A 24,029-nucleotide genomic window follows, 5' to 3' on the forward strand; every position below is an offset into this window, starting at 1 on the left:
AAAAAACCCAAATACTGAAGTGAGAGAGTTGGCAAAAGGGTGGAGCTTTTTATTAATCCAGAGGTACCCTGTGAGTGTGAAATGCATGCTTTGCTGGATCCCAGGCTACAGCATTCACGTTTCTAGAGCCCAACACTGCTAAGAATCTTCAGAAAAAGTAACATATTTCCTGTATATTGCTCACTAACATTGCCATAGTTCTTCCTTTTGGATTAAAAACAAACAACAAAAAAAAAAAAAACACAAAAACAAAACAAACAAACAAAACCAAAGAAAAATCAAGTTTTTTCTTGAAACAGCTATCAAACAGTGTGGACATAGAACAAAATGCTTAGCTAAACTCCATTTGTTCTATCCATGGACATAATGGACCAGAAGCAATATGCAAGAGGAAGAAAAATGTCTAATTCCAGTGGATGCTTTTTAAAACAAAGTGTAGAATCAGCAGATGCTGTTTTGCTTTTCTCCCACACGGAGCAGACAATCATCGTTAGAAATTGACCAAGCTACATTTTAGGATGCAAAACACTCCAAGAATTAATATCAGCAGGGGCTGATGATTTGGACTATTAAAGAAATAAAGGCTAGATAGACTGATTTGTTACACACACTTTGAAAGAAGAACCATGAGGAAGTGATAAGCAAATAATAAAACAACCGACAGGAAGATTAGCATTAGACTTTGGATTTGGCCAATCAAGGAAAAGTAGAGATGTATAAAGGTATTGATTATTGAAGACTGTGGAGAACATCACAAAGATGGGACATCACTTTTATTAAACAAAACTGCTTAGAAAAAAACCAACACAGCCGCCAGGGCATGATATACATGGATGACAACTGACAAAGGGTTACTGACAGAGGATGCGTGGGAGAAAGTAATCCCAGGCCAAGGTCAGTGTTTTTCCCTGTCTACATTCCACTGTGCAGTGGTGGGCTGTGCTGCAACTTTTGACATTTCTGAATGCAAACCCATGGCTCGAAGATTCTACCAAGCACAAAGCTGCAGTTTGAATTGTCTTTTCTTCCATACTGGTGTTTTCCTGAGATTCAGAAGACTATAACACTTCAACGTGGAGAACAGCTGCATGGTCAAGTAAAACACTCTTTGATGGAAGACCTGCACCGTGAGCAGGCAGTTCTTCAAATCTCCCCTGCTAATGGCACTTTCACACATCACATTTAAAGGCAATAGAGGTGAGGTCTCATCTTGGCAGGCAGCTGGTGAGTGCATCGGGCCTTGGTATGGTCACAAAGTTCATGGTGCAGTGCAATAGTGGACAGATCTTTTCATGATCCTTCAACAATTCACTCAAGTGTTTCATTTCATCAGTTAGCTTCCCAATTTCCCTTTTCAGGGAAGTATTTTCTTGCTCAAGACACTCATATTCCTGGAAGAAGGAAAAACCCAAATATTCCTTTCAGTCCTTCCGCTTTGAGCATATTCATGTAACTGTAGAAAAGCTGTGTGCTTCGTTACTACAGTGTGCAAAATAATAAGGCAAAGACAAATACAGCCTGAGTGCTGGAAGATGGCAAGTGATTTATCACCTGTGCCCTGACCACACTGTGATTCATTTCATGAATCTGAAGACCAAGAGGTGCTGTTGGTCCTCAGGGGACCCCAGCAGCCCAGGGCTGCAAGTATAGATGGCTGACTCCCTGTGGTGGCTTCTTCCAGTCCTGTGCTGCCTCTGCTGGGAAGAGCCGAGCAGGGCAGCTCTGCAGTCTCAGCAGAGAAAATGAAAGCACCGACTGCAGGTAGGTGCTGGGAAAACCCAGTTCGGGGCATTGCCCGTAAGGAAAGGGCAGTTCCTGTCCTGGGCCACTGGAGAGAAAGGTCACTTAGCCAGGTGCTGGCTGAGATGCATACCTAGCACAATGCATCCAGTGCCAGCCGCTCTCCTCCAAGCTGGCTGGGGTTGGAGCAACCTGCTCAGATGTTTGGGAAGGAGGAGAAGGAGGGGAGCACTATCCCAGCTTGTTCCCAGCCCCACTGTGTCACCAGGTGGCCTGACCACTGTCTTGGTTATCCCTGACCCGGGCTACTTTTGAGCTTCTCTGGCAGTGAATAAGCTGCTATTAATTGCCGGGGAATTCTGAGATGTTCTGCAGCATACATCTGTGATGGAGGTGAGACTTGCATGTCACAGTTTTTAACTGCATGCCTGCAGTGTCCCTGCTGTCAAGCCTTCTTATCCCAAAGAGGAGAGACCTAGAGGTTCAGAGCAAGCCCATGGAAAACCTGAAGGCGTCTGCATCTTGCTGCTGGCCTACAGCTCAACATTCATTCACTCAATCTCACCTCTTTGGAAAAGCTATAGAACACACTTGAAAGCTTACACATACCTTAAAAGGCCCATTTAAGAGGCAGAAGGGAGAACCTCTCATGCAGTGCTCCTCTGGGCAACCTGGCACTACTTTTTCTGCCCTTTATGTAGATACTTGGATTCCCTTGGTGTCTCTCTTCCACCACCTTGCACACACAGAGTAAAACAGGCACAGTCCTCCTAACACATTATAGTAGCTAAATCCAGTGAAGTCGTCCATCTCTCACTCTAGCTTTGCTTACCTCTGTTGCCTCAAACCCTGTGATGCTGAGTTTTGCAGTAAGCTGATGTCACATTTTCAGGGATGAAATTATCAAATTACTCTTCCTAAGAATGAATTCCTATTTAACCAGATCTGTTTGAACTTGGAAAAATCTGTGTGCCCAGAATAAAGACTCAGCATGAGGAAGTTCAGGAGGAACATCAGAGAGGTTACAGGATGGCACAAGGCCCAGAAATTATTTCACAAAAGCCAGAGGTTACCCCTTTCCAGAAGTACCCTGCACCTGGCTTTCTCAGGCACTGACTCAGAGGAGATGGAAAAACCAAGACCAAAACTCCCCATGCTGTCCCTCTTGGCCTGTGCTGACTGTTGGCAGATTTTTCCACACTGAGAAAGATAAGAGCCTGTGCTGAACCTCCAGAGCTGAACAACTGACTCAGCCACAATTGCAGCAGCAGAACTAACACAGCTGGGACTACAACAAAACCACTCTGTGTGAGCTACCATCCAAAACCAGAAAAAGGGGATTCCTGTCCTCCAGTGTTTGCACTGGGAACATGAGAAAGCCACACCACGTTGCAATATTGAGAAGCATTCAGAGTTACTGGAAGAATCAGTTACTTTTGTGGGTTTTTGGAAACACCCACTGTTATTTATCAGAGCAGACAAGTGTACCAAGCTCTCACGCTCTGAGGTTTTGAAGTTCCTAAGAAGCCTTTTCAACTGGGCATTTCTGTCTCACACCGTAACTTTAGAACTGACTTAGGCCAGCACTGCCACAAAGCAGCATGGTCCCTTCTCCATCGCCTTCACCGTAAGGCTGCAAACACTCATCCACTGCCATAGCAAAAGTGACAAGCTCAAAAGCTAATCCAGAAGAAAATGTGCTTGGTTTAGCTCAGAGCAACCCTGTGGTGCAGTTTACTGTCTGGTTAGAGGAACAGCAAAGGAGGGAGGGCAAGGCAGGGGCAGGACCATGTCTCTGTCTCTCTGGCAGCGTCACTGATAGCAGAGCTGCATTGTCCAACACAAGTATCAGAATCCTGAGGTTCCCAGCCACACACCTCACAGCACACCTGTCTGCCACACACCCACAGCTCTCTGAGTGGAACTGGTGTGAAGATGGGCCCATGCCTGCTTAAGAAGCCCCAGTAAAGTCTTGAGCTTGGCACACAAGCTGTGCCTGCAAAATATCAAGTATTCATTCACCTCGTGAAGTTTGTCTGCTTTCTGAGTTTGTTTCTTCCGGCTCCTCTGGGCAGCAACTCGGTTTTTTTCTCTCCTCCTTACCTTCCTGTCGTCTTCTTCATGGCTCTGAAAGACATAAGCCAGAAGCACTTTGCTAGTTTTTAAGACGCACAGGGAGACATCTGAAGTCAGGTGTGTAACTGTTTTGAAAGCGACCACAAGCTCCCAGTTCCACAGCACCTACCGCCCAGGTCGCCCACCGACCGCACAGTGCCTGCGAAGGGCAGTGCATCTTCTGAGCCCACCGCATAGGTGGGACCCGAGGCGAAGGGCTGGAAGCCGGCCAGAATGCCGCAGGGATGCTGCAGAGCCCCGCAGACACCTGCTCCAACGCTAACGAGGGAGCCGGGCACCCCCGGTGGAGATCCACTCTCCCCCGCTGCATTCAACACCTGCCTTGCCCAGCGCGGACGAGAAGGCGGAGGTGCGGGCAGCTGGCGGAACAGCCCTGCTCCGCTCCCGACGCTTCTCCGGGTTGCCTGCGGCGTGGGAAAAGCCGCTGGCCCCCTCACATGGCCGCGGCAAGGACCTTGCCCCTCACCGCCGACGGTTCGCCTGCTCTCCCGAGAACGGAAGAGCCGATGCCGGGCAGGAGTGAGCGGGCATCCCGGCACGGCGCTGCCCGGCGTAGCTCAGTCCCATGTGCCCGCCCGCCTACGGCCCCGAGTCCCGCAGAGCCTGCCCCTACCTGCTGGCTGCCCTCGGGCGCCGCGGTCCGAGGCAGCGCATTGTCTCCCGCCGCCGCCGCCGAAACGGCGACGGACATCCCGAGGGCTGCGGAGCCGCGTTCAGCGCCGCTGGGCTCCCCCGGCCCGCGGCGGGGTGGCAGGGAAAGGCGGGTCGGGGCGAGGCGAGGAAGCTGGACGCACCGCCCCGGGCCGCCCCGGCACCTGGCCCGCCGTGGCCCGAGGGCGGAGTCGCCGCCTGAGCCGCGCCGCTCCGGGCCACTCCGCCACCCGCATGGCTGTCACATGGCACCCGGCGGCAGCCGCGTCCGGGGAACCGGGAGCCCCGGGACTGCCTGGAATTCCCCTTCTCGGCCGTGCCGGCTCCGAGCCTACCCCACGCAGGCTAGCGTGCCCGTCCTCCAGGACCGGGGGGAGTCTGCTCAGCCCCAGGGGCGGGCAGGACAGCCGCGTCCTCCGGGCACGGCGCTGCCGGATCGGAGCCGCCTGAAAATCTCCAGAGAGCCCCAGTCTCCGGGGCTAACTAGGTCCGGCGCCCTCCCGGGTTTTCGCTTCCAGAAATAACCACGCCGCCGTTTCTCTTCAATGCAGTTCCTCCACCGTGGCATGGCGAGAGAGGCCAGGCTGGCCCCGGGAGCCCGCCATGCCCTCCTCCCTCGGAGCGCCCTGCGCTGCTCACCCCAGGCCGCTCTGTCCCGCCCCGCAGCTGTGGCATCAGGTCTCGGGAACGTCGTGACCTCCAGCGCAGTGACAGCCAAGGGCTCACGGGCTGAGGACGCGCTGGGATAAAGCGGTTTTCACTTTCGCTACTCGCCCTGTTCCTTTAAATAATAAGGAAATGCCACCGGCTTCTTGTAAAGCCGACGCCAGATAAAGCCTGCTGGGGAAAGCTGCTGCAGAGAGTTCCCTCTATCGGGCTATTCCATCGAGTGAATTCTCTTGTAACTGAATAGCCCTTCTTCACCCCTCCAAACACTTTCCTTAACACCTTGGAAGAACCATTCTCCTGACTCCCTGCTCTTAAGAAGGGAAGGAGTTTGACACCAACAGGCACTTCAACAACATTCTTGCTCTGACATGGATGGATTTGTTTATGGTATCTAATGTGTGCTCCCGGCAAAGCTCAACTTGAGAGGGCAAGCACATGGCCATGTGAGGAGGGTTAAGTGCACCCCAGCTGCAGGACAGGCACTCATAAAGCTCTATGTATCTTCATAAATTTGACACGTCCCTATTTTCTGGTTTTCACAAGAAGTTTGAGTCATCTAGCTTAGATGAAGATGAGGCTACAAAGTTTGCAAACTGAGTAAGCATAAAACTGTCCTTTCAGGAAGATCTGGCTTGCAGTTCATGCTGCCAACACAGAGAACCACATAGCCTGGGAGTCCAAAAGCCAAAGGGAAGTGTGTGCTCTGCCACAGGTTTTCTGGTAGGCTCTGAGACCAACAGCATTATTGAAAAACCTGAGCAGGTTCCACCTCAAAACAATTTGTTTCTCCATCTTCCACGGTGCTCACATCTCTGCTTTTGCACTTTCTCAGAGCTCCTCCAACCTCAGAACTGAGTACCTGTGAGTCTTCCCCATCTTAATGGCCATGGGGACCTACAAATCAAACAGGCATCCTCACCAAAGTGCCCTGACCTCACCTGCATCCCTAGGTTGTGCTGGGTTACCCAAGCATCTTACAGGATGTTCCAAGCCCCTTGGCTTCTTTAAAGGCAGTCTTGTTTCTCCCTTTCTCTACCATCCAATCTGCCAGTGACAGGATGCTGAACCAAGGAGGTGATTGTGGAAGTGGCAGAAGGTGTGTGTTCATAGAATGATCTGGGTTGGAAGGGATTTCCCCAGTCTAACCTTTAGTCCAACCTCCTCTGCAGTAAGCAGGGGCATCCTCAACTAGACCAGGTTGCGCAGAGCCCTGTTCAGTGCTGTTCTTCAGCTGAAGGAATTCAAAACACTCTCTCCTGGAAGGCAGCCCTAGCTGCCAGGGTCTGAGCAACAAGAGGATGAACTGCTCTCAACTGCTCCTTTGAAACAGCCCAACCAGTCCTGTACATCATGCAGTTAAAAAGCAGAAATATGGGCATGAGCAGAGACTGAGTTGGAACAGTTACTTAAAAAAGAGCACTGAGCTCCTTGATGTCACTGCAGCTTCAACACATTTGAAATAAACATGAGTAGAAGCTGGCATTTCCACATGCTCACGGAAGAGGAGTATTCTATTGCAATAAAATCTATGATCTATGCAGACAAAATACCTTGAGTGATCTGCAGGAAAAAAAGCCCCCTTTCACTGAAGGACTTCAAACTGACTCCACATGAAGCTCTTATGCTGTTCTGGAATGGAATAGCAATGGCACAAGCAAGCCATCCAACAGCACCAAGTTCTGAGCAGCTTACTAAGAATGTACCAGCACTGTTTAAGTATCTGCTTCATCCAGTGACTCTCAGTAGCTGCAGAGTATGCATCCTGCAGGTATGGGATGTCACAGTATGGTCACCTTGAGCCTGAATACAGTCTGCTCTTGTTCAAAGTAGCAAAGGAAATGAAAAGTCAAGATTTGCTTTTGGGAACAAGTGTCTGCTTAGTATCAGAGCTATCTCTGGAACATCTGTAGATATGCCTACACAGTAATTCCAGGTAATGCATCAGTCAAGGCAGAGTGTTTCTGTGGAGGAGAAAACAAGCCCAGAAAGCAGCCTGGTGCATTGAGTTTATGTTTTACAACTGCAGGTTATCAGCTGTTTTTGTCTGCACAAAGGAGCCCACACACACACGAAGAATGGTCACTGAATGCAGTTTAGCATAGTGAGGCTGTTCTGAAGAACAGCACGTATCAGAATGTGGTTTCCGAGCACCAATGTGCTCAAGCCTGCAAACAGATGCTGCTGTCCACATGAAGATTTCTGGAAGAGGAGCTTCCCTGCATGCCATTTGTAATCCACTTCATTCATAAAGTACACACAATGAAAGGGTGCATAGACACCGCTCCAAACTGCAAGCTTTCCTTGGGCAGGGATGGCCTGCCCTCATGAGCAGTAACGACATTAGTGACAGGCCATGCTAACAAACAGCAAGATGTTCCATTTCACTCCAAAAAGCCAAGAAATTCAAACTCTCAAGCATCCACCACCATTGAGCTGTCTTACAAAATCCAGAGGCTATAAAAAGAAAAACTACCAGACATTTCTTGATGCAATACCGATTGCCCCAAGTTAAAAATAGCAAGTTTGGAAGTTGTGACATTTCAGTAGAAGCCTGATTAGACACTTGTCTTACACAACACTGTTTTCTATGAAAAGTTAACTGAAGGACAAAAAGCTACTGCAATAGGAGAAATAAGCCAAGTATTTTATACATTTCTGCCAGCAATAAGAACAGATCCCATGAATGGTTGATTGCAAGATCGAGTTTAGGCCACCTTGCACTCAAAGGGAGGTCCTCTGACAGCTGCCATTGCCACATGGCCAAAAGTAGCCATCAGAGATTTGCAAATTCATAGTACATATGCTGCATCTGGAATCTTGCTTTCTTCACAGTATTTGGCCAGCAATTCCCAATGTGTTTCTTTTCTTTTTCCACCCAGCTGTGGTTGAAACAAGGTCCACAGAACAAGGTCCAACTGCCCCAGATGCTCACTGACACACACTGTAGGGTGAATTAATTAATTCACTTAAGTCTTAATCCACAGTGCTCTCTCTCTCTTTATCTCTGATCTGTCCCACCATGGCCACTTTTGATGGTATCTCTCCAAAGACACATGTCTATTCCTAGCCGTTTTCTGTACTTGCCTGTAATTATTCACAGAGAAGAGCAAGGAACCTTCCCATTAACACAGAAAACACTGAAACACTGTGATGGTAGTCGTGCAAAATCTTGCTGGGCTCATCTTAGTCTAGGAATACTCTGAGTGAAGAGTATCTGTGGATCTTGGTGAAGAAAGACCTGGTGGGGACTTACAACACAGCACAGAGCATCTACATTCAAAGTAGCTAGAACAGCAAGCTGCTGTGTGAAAAACTGCCCCAGTCACATGTTCTATAGCTTCGCAGCTCCAGCCCCTCTCACATGCTGTCCTCTCTTACCTAAGACACCCTACAGCCCTGACACAACAGTTGAGTTCAAAGGTAGTAAATGTAACCACTTTGGTTACTCCAGCCAAAATTTAACATGTATGCCTTCTAAAGTACACTCAGGTCACCATCTATTTTAGGATTAGAATTGACAATAGTACCTGCAACTTTAATCTCCTTTATTTAGTTTACTTTGTATAAAATCCAACATTTGTATATACAAGAGCAATAGGAAGCAAATATTTACATACCCTTAAATATATAAAGTCTTAGTAAAGATGTTTGCCTTCACAAAAGAAACAGTGCTAAAAATCTATCACACATTTTCTCGACCCAATAGGTCCAATTTCTCACCATAAGAATCTCATTAATAAAGAGTCTACAAAAGCCCTCCATTTACTGTGTGAGGAATAGCCTAAGTACTAGACATGAGTATTTACTGCAAGCACATGCAATCCAAACCAAAAATAAGTGAAGAATGGTTAAGGCACAATGCTCAACTTAGTCCTACTATGCAATGGTGTCAATGTGTAAAAAAAAAAAAAGAAAAGTAAGCTAGCTCAACTTAGTACCACTTACTGGTGGCCTACTCTGACCTTTAAAGTTTAGTCAAACACCACAAATGCATAATGTGTGGAAATATTGTCCATGAACCACTCAGATTGCCTAACTGGATTATATGAAATATAAGATGGTAAAATGTGGATGGGCAAAGCCTTGCTCAGAGTAGCACACTGTAAAATAAATACATACAATTATTAAAAGTCCAAGTTCATGACTATAAATAAACACAACTGATCTAACTTCAGGGAAGGTGGAACAGCGGGAACTGATGTCACATTTGTGTGTGGTTTTAATAAACACTGTAACACATCCCATCTGGTGTTTTCAATATGCTAATTTCTTTTAAAACTAACGTATTAAAAAGATGTCCACCCTACTCAGTAATAAAGGAAGGTGTACTAAGAGAACCACACATTCTCCAACCTCTTTAGACATGTAAATAAGCACTCAGTGGTTTTACTAAAAGACTGCTCACACACATCAAAGATGCACAATAACTCTGAGAAGCATGAGGACTCAAGCTAAATGCGGTAACAAAAGAGCATAAAATGAGTTAATTGGTAATTTGCTGGCTATCAGATGCTACTGCTATGTGTATGGCCTTCACACATCATCAGTGTGAGAGCAAAACCACAAATATTTAGAAGGATCAAGGACTAAATAATTAAGGAAGCTCTTATGTGTAGCAGTGAATTAGAGAGGAGGCAGTTTCAAGAAGAAACACTGAGCAGATTGAAGTAAGATTCCAACCTGAAAACACTAAATGATCGATTCATGCCATGAAAGCAATCTTCCTCCGAAGTGGATAGCGTCTCCTTTCCGGTGAGCTTGCAGTCTTTTTTCGTTTTAGCAATACATAAGGATTTTTCCTGGTATCAGCATCTGTTGGGGTGACTTCTTGTGATACAGAATTTTGGACAGTGTTTTCCTGTTTTGCCTTGCAACCAGAAAAGACTTCTTGCCGCAGCCTGCAGAGTTCCAAGGTGGGTTGCCAAGTCAACACTTGGGAAAAACCTTCTGCTCTTTCTATGAGCGCTGGGAGAGACTGCAAAACCAAATCCAAGAATCTCAAGTTACATGAGAAAAGTAAAGGCTGCAATGAATGAAATGTGTGCATTAGATTCTGACAGGCACAAAAGCTTCAGAGACGATCCTTAGGATGGCAAGGTTGGGAACTCAGATTTACTAGCCTAACAGTGAGTAGGGTTGGCAGGCCATGCAAAGAGTATGCCAAGTTTCAATGTTCCTTCATTACGTCTCTAAGTTGGGTAAGTACTGCAGGAACATCACAGTTCAACATCTTTATTGATGATCTGGATGAGGGAATTGAGTCCAGCATCAGTAAGTTTGCAGATGACACCAAGCTAGGAGCAGGTGTGGATCTGTTGGAAGGTAGGAGAGCCCTGCAGAGGGACCTGGACAGGCTGGATGGGTGGGCAGAGGCCAATGCGATGAGACTGAACAAGCCCAAGTGCAGGATTCTACACTTTGGCCACAACAACCCCAAGCAGCACTACAGGCTGGGGACAGAGTGGCTGGAGAGCAGCCAGGCAGAGAGGAACCTGGGGGTACTGGCAGATAGTAGGCTGAAGATGAGCCAGCAGTGTGCCCAGGTGGCCAAGAGAGCCAATGGCATCCTGGCCTGCATCAGGAACAGTGTGGCCAGCAGGACAAGGGAGGTTATTCTGCCCCTGTCCTCAGCACTGGTCAGGCCACACCTTGAGTACTGTGTCCAGTTCTGGGCCCCTCAATTCAAGAGAGATGTTGAGGTGCTGGAACGTGTCCAGGAGGAAGTTCTTCACAGAGAGAGTGATTTGCCATTGGAATGGGCTGCCCAGGAGGTGGTGGAGTCACCGTCCCTGGAGGTGTTCAAGAAAATACTGGATGCGGCATTTAGTGCCATGGTCTAGATGACTGGATAGGGCTGGGTGCTAGGTTGGACTGGATGATCTTGGAGGTCTCTTCCAACTGGTTGATTCTATGATTCTAAGCTGGTACTGAAGCAATCAATGTCATGTGCTATATGAAGTACATGCCTTCAAAAGATATTTTGTTTTTCAGATGCTGCAGGTTCTAAAATCTGTTAAAAATAGTTCCTCTAGGCACAGGGGAATCTTCCTTACTGCCAGGCTGAGGGCAAGGGTCATGCTTTACATGTGAAATTTCAGCAGCCTAAACCTAAAGACGCACTTCCCTCAAAACAACACACAGAGGCTTTTTTATACACAACTGTAAGCCAGATGAGTTAGAACTTCTGTTTAGTGACTTATCAGATCAAGAAAAAAAAAATCAATTCCCCCTTAGAGAACACAGGGGCCTTACCTTCATTGCTCCACCGATCTCTTTGAATACCTTTTCTGTCATCTGCTTCAAATCTGCGATGTAAGCATCTGCAGAATAAAGCCCAGACAAACTTCTGAAACATAATTCACTTTCCTTGATACTTGCTATTTACTTCTCAGAAATCAGATAGAAAAGCAGTTGAGTCCTTCTATAAAACTTAAACCTTTAACACTTGCATTATAGCACTGGGGCCAATAGCTTTTGTATTTTGTCTTACTATTATTACTCTCTATCACTCAAAAAGTAGCAGTGCCTAGCAGTTTCAACTATAGCAAGCTACAAAGTTCTTCACTATGAAACCTACAACTTACAGAAAACACGAAGCAGAAAGCCAGTATTTGACATAGAGTTCCAAAGGGGGAAAAAATCATCATTAAAATCTTACAGCTCCAACAACTGAACACTACATGCGACTAAAGGTCGCGTTTTCCTCCTGGCTTAACTTAACAAGCATTAACACCAAGAATAAAAGGAACCTAATTTGCAAATGGACATTCTGATGTGTTCCTGAGAAAGAAAAAGAAGCTTTCAGTAACAACAACGCAACCAATGGGTGCAAGACACTGGTGGAAAATGGCACATACTTGATTGCAGTAGCAATGCAATATCATTAACACAATATATGTTTTTGATGATTAATTTACAAGCAGTAATAATTCTTTATTCAAGAGTTAAACTGTTTCAGTTATGGCAAAGCTGCTTTTGCACCTTTTCTGCCATGAATCTGTCTGCAATACTATATGCCATTAACAAAAACTTAAAAATCAGCAGGTAAGCAGGCAAGCTCCCGAGAACTAAGCAGCCTCACTCCACTCCTATTACTTTTCCACAGTATTTCACCAGTGCCTGCAGCAGAATACAATGTCAGGTGGTGCACACACTCCTAAACCTTTCAGGGTTTAATACAGCATTCTGATTTGCAGTCAATCCCATTAGTGCTACTGAAGATAAATTGAGTCAATCACGGTATTCTAGTGCAGGTGACAGCAATACCTTGCTGAAAGCTAGCAAGCAGCAGGAGACAGTTTTGTTATATTGCCTGTCCACATGCGATGTGCAGATCAGGCATGGTTTAGGAACACAATTCACACGTGAACACGGATGTGAAAGAGCACCATAATTTAGAGTTTTGAAGGAAAACAAGTCCAACAGCAGCCTCTTTAAACACCCCACAGAGGCCTATGTATGGACATTCTCTAGAAGAAGGATGTGTCTATAATGAAACAGAGCACTGAGAATAGAGTATTGGGAAGACTGGTGACCCTATGAAATGGCAAGGAAGGAGTAACCAAAAGTAAAACCTATTACTTGGATTTTTCCAGTAAACAGTAAGACTGACACACAGTTAAATGGAATTTGCTTGCAGGAGTTCAGCTTAACATGGACATCATTATATTCCTCAGTGTTCAAGGCTTTCCAAATCATAGGGAAATGAAAAAAGGAAATGAAAGGCATTGAGTAATCTAAACATGTTTTTGTTTCTGGCCACTGTACTTGCTAAACAGAGATGCATAAACTTCCCAAATACTACAATTCAGTCCAAACTCTGCTGTCTTGGCTAGGACTTTGCTACTACCAAACCTAAAAAGGCAGTAACAAAGTGTAAGGTGTTACTTACAAGAAGTAGTTATTTCACATCAGAATAAAGATCTGGACACTAGAAAGTGAAAGAAACCCAGATCTGAAGCAATGCTTTGTACCGCTCCTGTTAGCTGCTTTGCTGCACAGGCTGGCATTTCTAGAAGCAATGCCTCCTGTTTACAAAGAGGAAATGATGCCCAGAGTAAAGGCATGTCAGCAGGATAAGAACTGGAAGATAAAGTTCAAGTTCTCAAACTTTAATACCACTGCTTTACAGAATGGCTTACGTTGGAAGGCATCTCATATATCATCTACTCTGTGCCATCAACAGGAATTCCTCTCAATTAGGCTTGGCCGCTCATCCAACCTGGTCTCATCCAGTCCCTGGGGAGAAGGCATCCACAACCTCCCTGGGCAACCTATTCCAGAGTCTCATCACCCTTGCACTGAAGAACTTCCTAAGATCCAATATAAAACAGCTCTCCCTCAGTTTAGTAACATTCCACCTTGTGCTATTGCTAGACACCTTTATGAAAAGTCCCTCTCCAGCCTTCCTTTATGATCCTGTCAGGTAATTCTCTAGGCTAAACAACCTCTATCTTCAGAGCAAAGGTGTTCCAGTCCTTGGATTATCTTTGTGGCCCTCCTCTAGACTTGCTCCAATAACTCTATGTCCTTCTTACGATGGGAACACCAGAACCAGACGAAGCATTTGAGGTGGGGTCTCACAAGAGACAGTAAAGCGGAAGAATCACCTCTCTTGCCCTTCTGGCCACACTCCTCCTGATACAGCCTAGGATGATTTACCATCTGGGCTGCAGGAGCACACTGCCAGATCATAGTAAGCTTCTCATCAATCAATACCCCCAGGTCTCCTTCTCCAGAGCTACTTTCAACCCACTCTGTACCCAGTTTAGATTTGTTCCTGGGGTTGGCTCAACTCAGATGCAGGACCTTGCACTTTGACTTGTTGAACCTCATGCTTGTTGCACCAGCTTTACATTAGGTGCAGTAAGCCATGCTGAGGGTTCTGCAACCATGTCTTTCAACTAGAACAGCACTGGTAAATTCCGTCATTTTCAATCATTCTGTCATTAAGAAAAGGCAAGGTAAAACTTTGAATTTCTTAAAGTCAGCCTCAAAAATGCACATCCCAATCACCTGCTGCAGAATACACCATCCTGTTCTGAGGAGGTTGTATGTGAAATCTTTCAAAAGCATGTAACAAATTTATGAGGTTGTTTGCAATTTTGTTTCTTCACCAACCCTTACAAATGACACAAAAAATGCTAGAGTAAAATTTGATGCCTACTTCTCAAGTTAGGAGAGTCACTGTCATCAGTGGGTACTACACAACTGTTTTCAATTCCCTGAAGAAACTGACTGCTAGGAAGAGAGACTGAAGCATTTCTAGTATTCATGTAAAAGGAAGACAAGTATGGTCAAAGCATAATGTCAGCGATCCATCTAGTTCCCCATTTGGCTCCACCAGTGGTCAAGGAAAGAAGTAAAAAAAAACTGAGGGTAGCAGCTCTGTGACAATTTCTACCTGACATTCAGACAGCAGCCAGCTTTTACATTTCAGTACAGCGCTTAACAGCAGCCAGCTCGGCAAACTGATGCAGTCACACATTTAGTTATTACAAACTTCTAGCTATTAAAATTATTTAAATAGTCAGTATTTTAAAACAAATTTAAAGAAAACTTCTTCAACATGCACAGCTAGTCAGAATGGTAAGCAAGTGTTTCCTCAGAACAGTTGCCTTTCCCATGAAATCTTTACCTTGAGAAGGCTGTGTCCTTATCTCTTCTGGTGCTACAAAAGGCTGGTAGAGCTTCTGCAAGAGAAAAGAGAAAAATTCTGAAATACCTTCTTGGTTTAACAGACATTTAATATCCACATCGCAGTCACAATAACAGAGGAAGGCATTAACAAGGAAATAGTGGTGGAATTATGACAAAAATAAACGTAGCAGAGGTACAATTTACAGATCCACAGTTACTGGAAACAGCGTTCCGGTTAACACAGTTAGGCTCACTGCAAACGCATCTCCAAAATCTGGTTTAGTTTACAGAATTCTCACTATTAAAGCATGAGAATGAAACTGAAATCCAGGCGGTTTGGAAGAAGCATTGCCACCTGCTGTGCAACTGAGGAAAAAGAGCTGCTCTGACTTCTAAGGAGCCATTCACAAAACCAAGGTGCTTTCAAAGAGCAGTACTCAAAGCATACTTTAGAACAAAAAGGAAACTATTTAAATGACTATATTCTAGCCGCAAAATTACTTGCACATGAATAAGAACACCTTCCTTTAAAGACCAGGCTCTCTGGACCTACCCTAAGCCTTGCAACTTGACAGCAGTTAATCGTGACAAGAAGTTTAACAATGAATACAACTAATAGTTACATTAAAGGTGGGATTAGAAATGACTACCAGGGAAGAAGGAAACAAGACAGAGACATGGGAACACGAGTTCTATCATCTGTAAGCCAGTACTGTTCTCTGCTTCAGGAGCTGTCCCTCAACCTTCTTCAACCAAAAACAAGTAGGAGAAAGTTAATTATTCCTCCCTGTAGTTTTACTAAAGCAAAATTTTCATAGCTCACACATCTTACAGTAACAATTGTAACAAGGTTACAGTAACAACTCCAAGCAGAAGAACACTGTTTGGAGAACATCAACTGCAAGCCTACAAGATCTCTTGCTTCCGCAATTACAGGGAGATCACCAGACTTCTCTAGATAAATTGCAGTTAATTACTGCACCTTCACAGATTTTCTTTATGTCTTAGAAATCATGCATCACAGGAGTAGCTAGGGTCAAAAAAGAACATAAAATTCCCTCAACCAGCAGCAGAGAAACCACTAGTACCTTCAGGAAGTAGCTGAGAGGATAAAGACACTTCATTTACAGAGGAAAAAACAAAAAACTTCCTATAGTTTGCAGACACTTTAAAATAAAATAACCATCTTGTGGTGGTATAAAATACAAACAAGTTAGCATCAGAAAAAGCCAGCATGAGTGCCATTCTAAACAGCTAATATACTTTGGGGCTCAGGTAGAATCTAAATTTTCCTTTTGCAGAAATATTAAAAGGTCTTGCTAGATCTTGGTATCATGCAACTGCCTATTTTACTGTATTTGGTTTTGTTTTCTTGTTTTACACACTTGACATATTGACAAAACAGACCACAAAAGGCAATATACGTTAGGAAAGTATCTCAGGTTTGAGACACATATATACTCATGCACTTGTACTTACTGAAAATATAAGCCTGCTAACCTAAACAGTTACTGTCTTGGCAGTTTTAGACCCTAGCAATGAAATTCAGTCTCTTCAACAACTTTCAGAACTAATAATAATAATTAAAAATGTCTTTAGCACATAATCAAAGAAGAGCTGAGGTTGGAAAGGGATGCTAAATACAGTCTAGTTCAACCCTCTACTGATAACAGGGCTAACTACAGCAGATTGCTCAGGGCCTCATCCAGTCAGGTTTCTGAGTACCTCTAAGCATGGAGACTCCATAGTCTTGCCGGACAACTTGTGCCAGCTTTTTACTACCTTCACAGTTCTTTTTCATTTTTAAACGGTTACATGAAATTGCCTGAATTTCCATTTGTGTTTAATTGCTTCTCCTCCCCTCTCCTTTTTTTTTTTTTTCCCAATAGACTCATAATTAATCAGCAGGTAAGCAAAAGATAGGCCCAGTATAACTATAGGAAAGAAATTAAGCAACTGTCCTGGTAGGGCATAAATCTTGCCAGGCTAAAACCCAGAAATTACTGCACCTATTCATTAATCCACTTTTTTTTTTCACTTTATTTACTGAAAGTACTTGATTATTAGCTCAACAGAAGTGCTCAGAAAACATCTTTTTGAAAGTCATATACTGCATGTGACAATATCAGTATGTACCATAACTTTTAGTACTACAATTAGCCTTCACCCAAGGATTTCAGGACTCCAGGTATGAGAAGGTAAGTAGGTGTAAACTGGCTTGTAAATCATGAGTCATTTTGTTGAAGCAAACTGCTTAAGTAACTTGCTTAACTGTGCCACAAGCCTAGGTCATACAGTCACATCACTTGGCAGTAACTCTCATTTTACTGAAGAACAAATTAATACAGAAACACTTTCATTATATGACAAAGAATCAAAAGTAACCACGAGAAGGAGCTTAAAGGTCAACATTTGCTGAATTATTTCTTCAAGCCACATGTGGTCAGCAGCTACTACCTGCCAAAGATTTTCTGAAAATCTTAGATTACTCACCAACATTTCTTGCTCTGCTTTATACGTTTGGACAGCATGCTTCAGGATCTTTTTAGGCCACTGCTTACGTTTTTTTGTTGTCTCCACTACTAGTTCCTCAAATTGATCATCAAGGAATCTCATGTTGGAACCTGAAAATTACAAGCATAGGAGGATATTATAGGAATTCTTCTACATTAAAAAGAAAAAAAACCTGCAACAAAGTTAGAAGGAAAAAGACAGTTTTAGATCTGAAATAAGAAATCACATGTGACTATCAATGAAGATAAAGGAGACTTGTCTTGGACCTCCTTGTAAGGTGACAGAAAAATTGGAGCACAACTTGATGTTTCTCAGCTAAGGCAGACAGTGAGAATGGGGGAGGTGGGGAACAGTCCATGCAAAACCAAACAATGTGTTTTTCTCCACGCACTCTGAATGTATAAAGAAAATCTCACAAAGAAAGCCTTTGATGTAATTTATTTTTAAACTAAAGAAAATGCAAAATGAAGCAAGAAAAACGTTTATCCATGTAATTTACACAAACGCTGAACAACTGTCAGCTGTCCAAATCGTAATTCAAAGCCCAACTGGTTTAGTATCATATAAAGCACAGACAGGCAGTTGAGTTTTTAAATTCATGTGTGCATGTGTGAGAGAACCGCGCTCCTGCAGTGAGAACTTAGATCTTTACACGGGCACATCTGAGCTAGAGCTTGACTTTACCCGAACCCTGAGCGTCCTTTTACTACCAGAGAGAGACAGGCGGGAAACTGCTCAACTGAAAACACCACACGCAGAATCCAAAAGCAAAACATCCAGCCCGAAGTTAGTGAAAACCAATGCATACCACTATACGGCTCGGAATCATTGGAAGTCTCCTCCCAGGGCTCCCCATTAATGGTCACGTTCTCCCGCACCGCTGTTTCGAAGTTCTGCAAGAGACGGCAGACACTGAGAAACAATCCTCCAGGCGCAGCTGGGCAACATCTGCAGCCAGAAAGGCTCCTCCTGCCCGGGTCGGCCACCTCCCACCACAGCTACACAAACCCGCCGAGCTGGGGCGCCCCAGCTCTGTGGCGAGTCGCGGCAGGAGCAGACACAAGCGTTCAGTAGCAGCAGGCCTCCTCCTCACCCAGAGCGCGTCCTCGGCGGCGGCGGCCTCGCCCGGCTGCCCCTTGGCCAGGGCCCGCACGAAGGGCGCGCAGAGCGCCACCACCTCGCCCAGGCCGCGCCGCGAGCAGCACCGCACCCTCACGTCCTGCGGGGCTGCGGCGGCCAAGCTGAGCGACGGCCCCGCGCCCTTCTCCCGCGGCGGCTGCAGCAACAACGGCGGCGCCAGGCCCGCCGCCATTTCCCGCCTCGGACGCGGGGAAGATGTCGGCCCGGAAGCAGACCCCGCGGCCTCTCCGCCTCTTCCCCTCAGCGCGGGGCGCGGCATGGCGGCGGCGGGGCCGGTGGACTGCCACTGCCACCTCGCAGCGCCCTGCTTCCTAACGGTGAGGCGCGGAGCGCTGCTCGCCGCCGAGGCGGCGCGGCTTCGGTGCTAAGGGGGTGATGTCTCTTGCAGGACGTGGCGGCCGTAGTGCGGGCGGCGGAGCAGGTGAGGGCACTTAATGGTGAGCTTCTTCCCTCTGCTGCCTGGCCCCGCCTGGCCTCAGTGGGATGGCCGTTTCTGTCTGCCGCAGGCGGCGGTGTCGGCGCTGGTGGTGGTGTCGGAGCAGGCGGGGGAGTTCCAGAGCGTTGTGGCGCTGGCGGAGAGGTGCGAAGCCCGCGAGGCGGGACCTGGCGACCCCGAGCTGGGTGCGCCTCTCGGCGGGAGCGACGGACCGCGCGGGCGCTGGTGGGGGCACGGTGCCCTGTGCCTCGGTCAGGCTGGCTGTTTGTTTTTGTACTTGCCTTGGTGTGTTTGGGTAGTGTCTCACAGTGCTGCTACCTGTCCCGCGCCTAGGTTCCCAGGGTTTGTTTTGCCGTGCCTGGGAGTTCACCCTGTGCAAGAAGTTGCACCAGAGGAGCAGCGCAGTGTTACTTTGAAGGTAAAACAGAAGTTAAATTAGCGCAGCTGTAATGCACAGCAGGAACTGTGCAGGGCAAACGACGGAGTGCTTTAGCCTGCTTAATTTAACTACAAATTTGCCCAGTGTCTGTAATACATCTGCATGTCTGTAACATAGCAGGCCTAGCAGACCCGGTGGACCAAATCCCAGGGTCACTTAGCTCATCTGCGTGTAAGTCTAAAGCAGTCATCTGGCTATACTGCTGCAGTGAAACTGTTAAAATCCCAAGTGAGTGCTTTGTTTACCGCCATGGGCGTGCATGTGCCTTTGCAGATGTCCCTCTGTTAGCTTGGGAAGTGGAAGGTGACCCTTTGTGCCCTTAGCCTGAAAAAGCTGGAGGGCTGTCTGCAATCTTTTAGTGTTACCAGACGCTTTATGGGCCTTCTCCTAATGATCTCTTCTGCTCCTGCCAGAAAGGTATCTTGAAATGAAGGGTCACAAAGGAAAGAGGGAAAATCCTGCAGGTTAATCTGTCTGACTACACAATTCACAGTGATAGAAATGTTTTAAGGTACAGAATTTAAGAACAACGAAGGAACTCCAGTTTCATCATCATGTTGCTTTCATACCCCTTCCATCTTGTAAGGGCAGTAAAGGCTGCATCTTCAGTTTGTTCTTGCAGGATCTGGATGCTGCGTTGCCACTTATAGAACTTTACAAAGATAAATTGGTGGGAATTGGAGAAGTAAGTAGAATTCCTTAAGTTATTTAAATGTCTGTGATGTCAGCAGCTTCTGTCACCATAATTACAAAGACTTGCTGGATACTTGTGTTCATATATGCCATAAGTATTGCTGTCAGTTTGAATGAGTGCAAGATCTGATCTGTGATTCTCTTAATGTGCTTTCCTTCATAAATTTGTCTGATTCTGTTCCTTCATTAATGTTATTAGGAAATAGATGGCATTTATGCTGGTGGGGTTAGTAGGAAGAATTACATAATTATGCTATGCTCTCTTATGTAATGCAGCAGACCCAGCAGACCAAATCTCAGGGTCTCAGCGCATCTATTTTGACATGCAAATGCCTTTGGACCTATTCTCTGGCACAGCAGAATGTCAAATCCCTTTGTTATCCTCATTCAAAGCCTTCCTACCTCTTCCTTGCAAAGCTAGGCTATTATTTCAGTACACTCACCAACTTGTACAGTTCTTTTTTCTGCCTGTATCCATGTGTCATCTCCTGTCTCACATTTGTTTATAAACCAATTGAGGCTTGAAAACTTTAGGGCAGAGTCTGCATCTTTTATGTGTTGCTGCCAGAAGGACTTAAAACTGGTTCTGCTCTGGCTCCAGAAAAAGCAATTATGGGCAAGACTTTGAAGCTAAACTTGCCATATCGTAGTTGTGCTGTACATCAGGGCTTTTGGTTGGCATAACTCTGAATGGGACTGCTCTGACAAACGTTTAAATCCAAAAAAGTATAATTAATGAGTATTTTTTTGGTAGAGATAGGACTAAAGCTACAGGTTCAGGTCAGAGATTTTACTTGTGTTAAAGATCCAGATTTGAGATCTAGTCTGGATCAATAGAACATATAACACCAAAAGACCACTTACAAATGAAAATGTTAAGAGTATTTGTTAGTAACCAATGTATGTGTATTTTGAAATGTCTGGCAATTTTGAAGTTTTTTTGGCCTTTCTCTATGGTATTGTGGTTTAGTCAAGTGTGGGATCTGTAACTTTTTTCAGTTCTCTTCCTGTGTTGTAGGTTGGACTAGATTTCACTCCCAGGTTTGCCAGCACAGATGAAGAGAAGGAAGCACAAAGACAGGTTTTGATCAAGCAAGTCGAACTAGCAAGAAGGCTGGATTTGCCTTTGTAGGTTTTGTTTGTACTAGTAGGAGAACTTTTCCACATCTCAGTAACATGTGAAATACTTCCCAGGATTTATAGTTACTAAGACCCTGTGGAACTTCTCTTATATGGAATTAGTATCCTGTGACTGTCCAGACTGAGATTTAATTATGGAATTTTCCATATGTTTGCCTTTGAATACAGTGGTCTTCTGTGTTCTGTCTTAACTGTGTTGTTGCTATATCTTTACTGTAGCTAAAAGGATCTATATATGTGTCTTTAGATTTTTGGTAGATAGAAAGTGTAATGCAGATTATGTTTTTTTTTCTCAAGTTGCTGTTAGTTCATTTGTGTTTGCAAAAAAAGAGTATTTTACAGAATTTCCTAATGCTTAGCCTCCCTTTTCTGTGCAGAAACGTTCATTCCCGCTCAGCAGGAAGACCAACCATTAATCTCTTAAAGGAGCAAGGTATGCTTTTAATGTGTTTTCTGTGCCATGGCTTGTGTCACCAGAGTCCTTTCAGTTACGCCATGTCCTGACATGAGCTTGTGTACATGGAACCTGGGAGGAATAGTGAAGAGATTCTTTCTTTGTTCTTTGTGGGACTGAGGTCCCTTTGGAAGCTGACATTGCAGACCTACTATAAGCACTGGTAGTGATTTGATGTGCTTCTTTTCTTTGAGGCGCCACAAAGGTGTTGCTCCATGCATTTGATGGGAAGCCATCTGTAGCAATGGAAGGCGTGAAAGCTGGATATTTCTTCTCCATTCCTCCTTCCATTATAAGGAGTGAGCAGGTATTATTGAAAGGGCTTCCCACCTTGGTGCTTGGGGATTGCAAGCAGCTTGGGGATGTTGAAGGTTTATGGCAAGCTTAACTGTTTTCACAGTGCAGTTCAAAACCAGGCTTGTTGAAGGCTGTAGAGTCTGAAGTGGGACTAGCAGTACTTGTGTATGATTGCCATCACCTGATAGTTCTATATAAAAAGTTCAGTTGCTTGTAGCATTGCACATTTTTCCTTTGGCTAAATTTCTCTCTGGGGCTTTGCCTTAGCTAGACTTCTGGGTGTAAATTTTGGCTGAAACAGTTCAGCTATTCCTAAGAAATATAGGTTAAGAAAATGGGCATTTTTTTTTCTTATTTATGGTGAACTCTTCTTTGGAAGTTTCTGTCACAGTACTGTTTCAGTAGTGACATGACATGGAAAAATACTAGTTTCTGTCTCAGTGCTTTGACACTTTCCCTTCAAGAGGAAGTCTCTTCATGGTCATCTGAGTTACAGACCTTTGAAAACATGTGATTAGTACAAGGTGCACCCAGCAAAGAAGCAGTTAAATTGCTTAAAGATGTTGTTGGTCAGGTTCAGCCCCGCATTTGGGAAGATGCTCTTAGCTTCTGGGCTTCTGCAAGCTATGCTAACTTTTATTTTTGAGTAGCAATCTATTTCCATCTTACACCATCATCGCTTTCTATGATATGCTCAGGAAATGTAAAAAAGAAAAAAACACATGATTTAAGTAAAGATAGGTGTCAGGGATGCATACAGGTAGGAGTGAGGTTAGGAGCTTGGAGACAGGAAAGCAAACTGGGCTTGGGGAATAAAAAGCATACTGGAAAAATGTACACAAATATTTTTCATATATATATACACACACAGGGAAAAAGTAAATTAAACTTGCCTTGGAAACTCTAAAGATAGGGTATTTTGTACAATATAACTATGATGTAATAAATAACTATGGATTCAGCATTTAGATGATAGTGCTTTTTAGGTATGTAGAAAACAGGGTCACCCTAATTTGAAGGAACTTCTTGAGCAGTTCGTAGTATTCTTGCTTCCATTCTGAAGTTGTTGATAAAATGCAGTGGCACCAAAATCTTTGAACGTTCCTTTTAAATGCAGATTATATCCTCTTTTCATTTTGTTTCCCACAGGTGTAAGTGTGTAAAGCATTTAATAGCCATCTTACTTTCTTCAAGGTGCAGAAGCTTGTGAAACTCTTACCTCTGGAAAGAATATGCTTGGAAACTGACTCCCCTGCTCTGGGGCCTGAAAAGCAGGTAAATGTTGAGGAGAAAGGATTTCTGTGTATGTACATCCAAACCCACAGCTTGTGCAGATCAGTTACTGGCACTGGGGAGTTAAATAGTGTAAGCATGGGTACAAAGGATGAAAAAAGGTGACAAGTGAAAATATTTTAGATGAACAAGTTAGTGTCCCTGAGGCTGGCAAAGGAGAAGAATTTCCAGGAATGGGCAAAGGGGTAAATAATCCAAAGAGAAGATATATGTAATTTCTCTGGCACACCTGCCACAGAGTGACTGAAGTTATATCAGGAAGAAACACCTCTGAAACACCTGTCACCTCTAGGCATCTGTAATTTGGTCTGGCTTATTTTTGTTAATTTGTTTTCAGGTGAGAAATGAACCCAAAAATATTTACATTGCTGCTGAATGTGTTGCCAATATTAAAGGAATTCCAGTTGAAGAACTTATAGAAGTGACTACACAGAATGCACTAAAAGTATTCCCCAAACTTCGGAACTTTCTTCGGATATAGATTCAGAAACTGAAATATGTGATACTACAGAAACTTATTTATGGTGTAATTAATAAATTCAACATGAATCTTGTCTTATTTGGAGTTTTGCTGGTGAAGTTCAAGAAGTGAGAGCAGAGTGCTATATACTGTCAGCAGTATCCATTAGTCGGGATCCATGTGGTAAAAGTCCAGGGTGGGTGGAAAAACTGCCAAAGTCAGAAATATCTCGAGACACAGCTTCCATAAGACAGATTCGTGGAAGCAACACTGTCTCAGCAGCAGGAGGGGAGCCAAACTGCTAGGGTCTTCCCCAGATCGGAATAGC

The 24,029-nt window shown here is 44.8% G+C and overlaps 2 protein-coding genes across 4 annotated transcripts; one reads left to right on the plus strand and one right to left on the minus strand.

Annotated features, from left to right (window-relative positions):
• Nucleotides 1–756: 756 nt before the first annotated feature.
• LOC135186607 (kinetochore-associated protein NSL1 homolog) lies at nt 757–19,005 on the minus strand. 2 transcript variants are annotated; one of them, XM_064164477.1, is made up of 7 exons: nt 18,443–19,005; nt 18,158–18,242; nt 17,329–17,459; nt 14,834–14,888; nt 11,449–11,516; nt 3,763–3,867; nt 757–1,391 (listed from the first exon to the last, which is right to left on the minus strand). In XM_064164477.1, the coding sequence occupies exons 1-7, from the start codon at nt 18,746–18,748 to the stop codon at nt 1,206–1,208; spliced, it is 936 nt and encodes a 311-aa protein (XP_064020547.1). In that variant the 5' UTR covers nt 18,749–19,005; the 3' UTR covers nt 757–1,205. The 2 variants fall into 2 exon arrangements, with proteins under 2 accessions (XP_064020547.1, XP_064020548.1); XM_064164478.1 differs by lacking the exons at nt 757–1,391; nt 3,763–3,867 and adding an exon at nt 8,721–10,171.
• Nucleotides 18,713–23,800, plus strand: TATDN3 (TatD DNase domain containing 3). 2 transcript variants are annotated; one of them, XM_064164479.1, is made up of 10 exons: nt 18,713–18,806; nt 18,878–18,910; nt 18,996–19,069; nt 19,259–19,343; nt 19,987–20,049; nt 21,076–21,185; nt 21,557–21,630; nt 21,846–21,958; nt 23,143–23,223; nt 23,579–23,800. In XM_064164479.1, the coding sequence occupies exons 1-10, from the start codon at nt 18,747–18,749 to the stop codon at nt 23,720–23,722; spliced, it is 837 nt and encodes a 278-aa protein (XP_064020549.1). In that variant the 5' UTR covers nt 18,713–18,746; the 3' UTR covers nt 23,723–23,800. The 2 variants fall into 2 exon arrangements, with proteins under 2 accessions (XP_064020549.1, XP_064020551.1); XM_064164481.1 differs by having other exon boundaries at nt 18,715–18,806; nt 21,575–21,630.
• Nucleotides 23,801–24,029: the final 229 nt, after the last annotated feature.

The sequence above is a fragment of the Pogoniulus pusillus genome, chromosome 25, assembly GCF_015220805.1.
Source record: "Pogoniulus pusillus isolate bPogPus1 chromosome 25, bPogPus1.pri, whole genome shotgun sequence".
Lineage (NCBI taxonomy): Eukaryota > Metazoa > Chordata > Aves > Piciformes > Lybiidae > Pogoniulus > Pogoniulus pusillus.